We start from the raw sequence: 6,895 nt of genomic DNA, 5'->3' as shown, positions 1-6,895 counted from the left end.
TGTCATCCGTCACCGCCACCGTCACGACCACTTCATCATCCGTCACCGCACCGTCACAGACCCCTAAAACCATCACCGCACCATCACAGACCCCTAAAACCATCACTGTCACCGTCACGTCATCCGTCACGTTTCCGTCATGTTGACGAGTGACGTGACGGACGACGCGTGCAGATCCCTACCCCAAACAGGCAGAGATGGGCTAATGGGCCGCCTAAATAAAGCAAAAACTGGGCTGAATCTCAGCCCAATTGAGTGGGTTGTAGTATATAAATAGAACAGATATTAGAAATCGAAGTAGTCTTCTCGTTTAGCTCGAAGGTCTACAATGGAGAGAGAGGTGGTGCCCGTGGAGGGGGCAGAGGAGGGGGCTGTCGTGGAGTACGCGGGGAAGGCCGGGCCATTGCTGAGGGAGGACGAAGAAGACTTGGAGGTGAAGCTTCGTCGCATCATAGAGAACGTCCCCGTCCGTGTTAGTAACACCTCCGGGAGCTCCGCCGGTGCCGGATCGGGCGATTTTCATCAGGTAATGTGTTCTTGACTTGTAATTTGGTTACATCCTTGGTTTTTTTTTGTGTGTGGACAAATTTCTCAAATCGTGCGAATGATGATGTATGGACAAATTTCTAGAATTTTAATGTTGCTTGTTAGGTTATACTTGAACTTGTGATATCGATCATGGAGTTCCAATGCCTTTTTTTTCTCTTCATTTGTGATTTTCTCCGGTTACTGTACTCTTGAAGTGTAATTTTCTTTCATCCTTCGTTTTTTTGTGCGTAATGATCGTGCGAATGAAGACATGTGGACAAAATTCACGAATTTTGAAGTGGTTTGTGATATCAATCTTGAAATTCCAATGCCTTTATTTTTTCTCCTCAGCTTGTTTTGCCTACTTTTGTGATTTTCACCAACAACTGTATTCTTGACTTGTAATTTGGTTTTATTCTTAGTTTTTTTTTGTAATGTGCATACGAACGAAGATATATGGGCAAACTTCACGAATTTAGAATTGGCTCGTTAGGTTATCCTTCAACTTTTGATTATTATTTTTTGAGACAAGGGTTTTTTAGTGAGGTGGAAATATTTTGGAGTTGAAGATTATAAAATTTTCTATAGTTGAGTATTTTTGTTTTGAATCTGGGGAAGGAAAGCATATCAGACAAATATCTTAAATATTCTGACTTCCATTAGTCCTCCAATTTGCTTTAAGTGATTAGATGTTTAGATGGACGGAGAAGAGGACAGTTTAAGGCCACGAAGAATATGGCCTCTGGAGGTGCAAATGGGAACTCAAAAAAAACTCTCTTTTCACACCACTGAGTAACCATGCCTAATCTTGGTGTGTTATGCTATTTTTATCTCTTCTAAGTACGAATTTTTTAAAAAACATTAGTTATCTTCTCGAATTACCCTCAGCATCATTGCTTCAATTTGAAATCAGATTTTTCGGACTACTTGTTAGCCTTCCTCTATTACTCTATTGTACCTTGTTACTTTTCATACACACCAAGAGATAGAGAGGAAGATACTATAGGAGATACGAGACCAACCAGCCAATTCGGCTTCGATTTCTTAGCTGCCCGCCTTCGTCGAGGAATTCAGATATTTCAAGGGAAAATTGGGGTACAGGAAAAATGCTAAGGTACCCCTGTGGGAGTAAATGACGAAAATACCCCTCTTGGTGGTTCTGGTTTTGTATCAATTGATATGGTTGATTGGTAACGAATAAGGGAATATTGCGACTAATTGGAATGTCCCCATAGGGCGCTGAAGAAACACAATTGCCCTCGAAGGAAGCCCATCTGGCTTCAAGACGTGAGTCTCATTTCGTGCTCACCAGTTTTCCTAATTTCCACATATACCCTCTGTTTTCATATTTACCGCTCACCTAACACAAGGACGAGTTTCTTACGGCATCTCTTCTGGATAATTTATATTCTGAACTAGCAAATACATATTATTGTTCTCAGGAAAATAGCTACTACAAAACTGCCACCTTGGATTTCTTTAGAAATCTGGTGACAGAGATTTGAAACGTAGGAATTCAACAGTGTGCAGCGTCAACATGGTTTTGATGAGAACCTTGGAGTTCTGATTGGTGTGAGAGGGTTAGAGAGGAGGGCAAAATGGACATGGTCAAAATGAAGGGATTTTGGGCCCTAGGTGAGTATTTTTAAAATAAAAGGGAGAGAAACAGAAATTGAGAAGTAATGAAGAGAGATATTAGGTGTATTATTAAACATCCAAAGAACTTACAGAGTTAGTGTCAAGAAGTGGAGGACGTAAATGCTACTTATTTCCACCAAGGCAGGCATCCATGTAGGAAGAGGAAATCAAGGAAATTCAAACTTCAACTGTGGGTCCACACTTTCCTTCCAACAAAGAAGAGACAATCCTTCCGGTTAAAGGGGGATCCGAAAGATAAATTACTTAAATGCCCTTAACGGAATGGAATGACCAAACTACCCTTAGATAAGATGGGAGTCATATCAGAAGGATTAAGGTGATGACTGAGACAATGATCTGTAGATCTGTATCAATTAGTGCTTTTGGATGACACTTCAAATAGAATGGTCAAATACAGTCAAATGAAACTTCTTATCCAAACCAATCTCGTCACCAATTGTATCCAGGAAAAGAGAAAAAGATTGTAAGACAATCAGAGGTTTGCACAATGGACTCATCATCTGGCTGCAGGGCTTCCTTCTGCTCTGGCTTCCGGTCACTTCAACCGCTTCTGTTTCCGGAGTCTTGATTAAATGCCTGATCCCCTCCTTCCTGTTCTGGTATATTACTTAAAGGGTGTTGCATAGGTGACCTTCCTCGTATTTTAATCCTGTTGTTGCTTAGGAATTCTTTGATATGTTCTTATAAAAAATGTATCAGATGAAGAGGATAGCTAAGCTAACCCACACTGGACTTCAACCTCAATTCAACATTCTTCTCTGTCCTCCTAAAGGTAGGAGTACCTCTAGTTAAAAGGTAACATTCAAGAAGGGAAAAGGCTTAATTACCTCCAGCGCAGTTAGATAACGAAAATACCTCTGTCAGGGGTTTGGATATTGTTTGGACTTTTGATGATCATCTTTTGATGATGGTACCCCATTAATCCAGATTAAAGTTTCACAAGTTGTCTGATCTTCCGATAACTTTCTTTTACCTTGGAGATGCATTTCGTTTTATTATCATTATTATTTAAAAGCGTTTGACTTGTTCAAAAATACTAATCCGCTGAGAGAAATGTCTGACTTTACCTGGGGAATGGAGCCGAGATGTCCTTAGATCACCGTATAGACAGCCTGCGGGTGCATTAGACTTGAAATAGTTCTGCATCATTTTTATCTTGATACTGCGCCGCGTTGAGCCCATTGATGGAGACGATTATATCTGAATGAGATTTTTTATGGATCTGTCAGCTTTCTAGGGTTTGTTTCATCATGAATATTCATTAACTTATTTTTTATGAGTTCCATGCTCAACCATTTCGCGTGCCTGTTTTAATACACAATTGCTATAAACAAAAAAAATCTTAGGTGTTCCAGTATTGTCGAGCAGAATAAAGATTTTCCATTCCTCACACCTGCATTGATAAGCCAATTTCCTTATTTTCTGCAATTTCTTACTCTTATATATTAATAGATCTTTCGTCTTGCATGTTTCTCTCTCCATGCGTGTGTACAAACTCGAATGTAGTAAGAGTAATTCTCCGAGGATTTCTTCATGTGGGCAGTACCGGCAAATGAGGCGGAGGGAACAGGACCGGCTGACGAGGATGGACGTGGATTACCGGAGGAGGAAGGAGGTGGCAGAATTCAACATGAGGAGAGAGGAGAGGATGAAGGCCGCCGAGGAGCGCACTGCCAAGAAACGCCAGAAGCGACAAAAGAAAAAACAGCGCAAGAAGGAGAACAAGACCCAACCACAACAACAAGTCCAGGACGGCGCTCCCGCTCCCCACTCCAGCGATGACCAATCCGGCGATGAGGTAGACGATTGACTCTCTCTCTCTCTATATCTATCTAACCATATGCATCATTAGGCCAATCAGAAATACTTCAAGTAATTATTGCTAGAATGTCTGTCATTTCCTATTGGGGTTTGGCATTATTCTGATCAGCTTAGATCGTAGGGTTGGGCTGGTCAGACAACCCAACCCGAAGATTACCCAACTTGACCCTCCCTCTTGCTCGTTCTCCGGCTACCCATCTCCCGGCCTGCTTGTGTTCATTATCGCTTACGAGTAGACATGTTTGTTCTGTTCTGTTTGTTTTTAAACGAACGAAAAATTCGCACAAAAGAATTGCACAGGGCTCTGTTCTTTGTTTAGTTCTTTTCTTTTTTCAAAAAAGAACAAAATTCGCACAAAGAACCGCACAGGGCTCTGTTCTTTATTTAGTTCTTTTCTTTTTTCAAAAACAAACAAAATTCGCACAAATTTGCACATTCGCACAAAATTAAAACAAATTCGCACAAAGCAAACAAAAGAACCGCACACGGGTCTGTGCGATGTTCTGTTCGAATTGTTTTTTGTTCTGCTCGGAAAACCAAACAGAACGAACAATTCGCACAAAACGAACAGAATAACCACGTCTACCTACGAGGAGTTTTCATTTGTCTCCGTTGTTCGTCCTTGCCAACATGACAATAGTGATGACAAAGGTATCTTTGCCTTCGTCTTTATCTTTGCCACTCATCCGTAATTAGGATGATGATGATGATTTTGTCTTGTCATCACTCAGCTTGTGTAAAATGATAATGATGCAATTGTCATCTTCACTCAAGCTCCATGCAGTGGCGATTAGACGAGGGTGAAGCTTTGTCGTCATGCTTCATGTACGCAGTTCGCTGCATCCGGCACTATCCATTTGCCGGTTCGACTCGAGTCCATCACTAATTGATCCGCTTCACTGTCTCAGGTTAGTATGCTTATTCGCTGGTTGGACTGATCCAACCACAGAACCCTAATTCTAAGGATATGAGAAGATGATTAGAGCTAAGTGATGTAATAAAATGGGCATGTCTAGAATACAATAATAGAGAAAACAAATGTAAGAGAGTTGTGTTTGTTAGTTAGAGAGATGAGATGGATTTCTTCATTTAGTTTTTTTCACATTTTGATCAAGTTGAGGTTTGGAAGTTTTTAAGCCTTACCTGTTATTTAATCTACTCAGTTCTTGTTTACAATCCTCATGCAACTTTTAGAGTTTTGTCTAGGTTTTCAAATGAATGTTCACAACAGATAAAGTTTAAAACCCTTGTTCAATGCAAACTTAACTTGGGTCAAATGCTCAAACAGAAAAATATATGCAAAAATTACATGAGCAAACATCTGACCATAGAGTTCAATGGTAAATGCATTTACTCTGGACATGACATCTTATTTTCAACTCGAACACATGAAATTAGAACTTAGGATCTTCATTTCTATGAAGAGTGAACATTTGACCAGAGAGCCGATGGGTCATGTCATTTACATTCTCTGTAAAATTTTAAGACACAAATATCTTAACCTTTTCTATTATATGTCAAATTCCTCTGTCAATCAGGATAGAATTGACTCTGTCAATCTCTGATGTCAGATTTGATATTTAGATATCATAAAGTAACGAAATATTGAAATAATGGGTCCCCTAATGACAACATTTATGAAAATGTGTATGCAAACTAATTCATCTAAAGATGAGTGAATATTCATGCTGGATTCTAGCGCTCCCCATCAGCCTACATGCATGTCTTATGGCAGCCATGTAGAATGGGATGGACCAGGCTCACTCTCAGTGTAAGGCCTCAATGTAAGTTGCATTTCCTGCACAAAGGACTGTGTGCTTATTGTGAGCATGTGTCCGTGTATGTGGACTCATGAGGGGATTGAGTTTTGAAGGGTGGTGACGCCCTAACCTGATCTTTAAAGTCAACGCTCTTTTGGTGCTCGTGCGCGTTAGTGCGCAAGCGCCGCGGATCAGGGCAGACCGAGCACGTGCTGGGCACACGGGCCGCCAAGGGCGCACATGCACGGACGCCAAGCGTCGCACGCTTGGGTGGTACGAGCAGGCTAGGTGGTAGAGGCATGGACGCCATGCGCAGGAAACGCTCGGGTGCGTACGCACTGTGCACAGAGAGCGCCGTGTGTGCAGGACGCGGGGTATGAAACTTCCTGCCAAGAGACTGAGGCATTGGCGCACAGAGAGTGCCGAGACGACGGCGGGGCGCACGGTGCCTCCGCGGGTAGTGCCGGGCGCACATGCCCAGTTTGGGGCGTCGAACACGGTGACGCCTACACACACCGTGCGGGATGGTGTCAGCGTGGGTTCTGGTGATGCGTGGAGCGTCGAGGCTGGGGTTGGGCTGGGAGGCGTGTGGAGTGCCAAGGCTCACGCGGCCACGCGTATAGCGGTGTTGCCGGTAGGCGCGTGCGCAGGGTTGGGCGCATGAACGACACTACCCAGGCACACGGCACTTGTCTTGTTACTTCCCGTATCATCTCTAGTCTTCCCCCGTGTAATGGATACGACAACAATCTAATCTATTCTGATATATAATGCACTGACCCAGTTCATGTACGGGGCTGCGTCCCCACCCTCCCTCCTTAACCTCTAGGCAATCTAACGCTATTGTTCAAGACTTTTGCTGCACAACCGAAGGCTACTCCGTGTTCTTGTCCACGCACTGGGGCCAGCACGCGTTCAATCTGGGCATTATTCCTAGCTAGGGACTTGTCTGCGTGATACTTGGGCATTTAGCATGACTTGTTCATGTGTAGCCCAATGCTAGAGTAAATTATCCATTTGCTTCGAACCTTGATGGTCTAACTACATTATTTTTTTAATATTTATTTCTCAAAGTGATAAACCTGATCCGTTCATTTTTTCAGAGTCAGTGATGTTATGGTCAAGGC

The 6,895-nt window shown here is 42.5% G+C and overlaps 1 protein-coding gene across 4 annotated transcripts; it reads left to right on the top strand.

Annotated features, from left to right (window-relative positions):
- The first annotated feature begins 294 nt into the window (after window positions 1-294).
- Window positions 295-6,895, top strand: LOC144712978 (PRKR-interacting protein). Of its 4 annotated transcripts, none has more exons than XM_078587420.1 (3): window positions 295-526; window positions 3,731-3,985; window positions 4,793-4,919. In XM_078587420.1, the coding sequence occupies exons 1-3, from the start codon at window positions 329-331 to the stop codon at window positions 4,892-4,894; spliced, it is 555 nt and encodes a 184-aa protein (XP_078443546.1). In that variant the 5' UTR covers window positions 295-328; the 3' UTR covers window positions 4,895-4,919. The 4 variants fall into 4 exon arrangements, with proteins under 4 accessions (XP_078443546.1, XP_078443549.1, XP_078443548.1 ...); XM_078587423.1 differs by lacking the exon at window positions 4,793-4,919 and adding an exon at window positions 6,872-6,895 and having other exon boundaries at window positions 296-526; XM_078587422.1 differs by having other exon boundaries at window positions 296-526; window positions 4,917-5,144.

The sequence above is a fragment of the Wolffia australiana genome, chromosome 15, assembly GCF_029677425.1.
Source record: "Wolffia australiana isolate 7733 chromosome 15, ASM2967742v1".
In the NCBI taxonomy this organism is placed as follows: Eukaryota; Viridiplantae; Streptophyta; class Magnoliopsida; order Alismatales; family Araceae; genus Wolffia; species Wolffia australiana.
The sequence above is the reverse complement of the archived record's forward strand: the minus strand, read 5'-3'. Positions and strand labels throughout refer to the sequence as shown.

Bases quoted from the DNA above. Each gene is read 5' to 3' on its own strand.
- LOC144712978 (XM_078587420.1), top strand. From the start codon at position 329: ATGGAGAGAGAGGTGGTGCCCGTGGAGGGGGCAGAGGAGGGGGCTGTC. The intron at 527-3,730 runs GTAATGTGTTCT...TCATGTGGGCAG, and splicing joins GATCGGGCGATTTTCATCAG to TACCGGCAAATGAGGCGGAG. The intron at 3,986-4,792 runs GTAGACGATTGA...AGCTCCATGCAG, and splicing joins ATGACCAATCCGGCGATGAG to TGGCGATTAGACGAGGGTGA.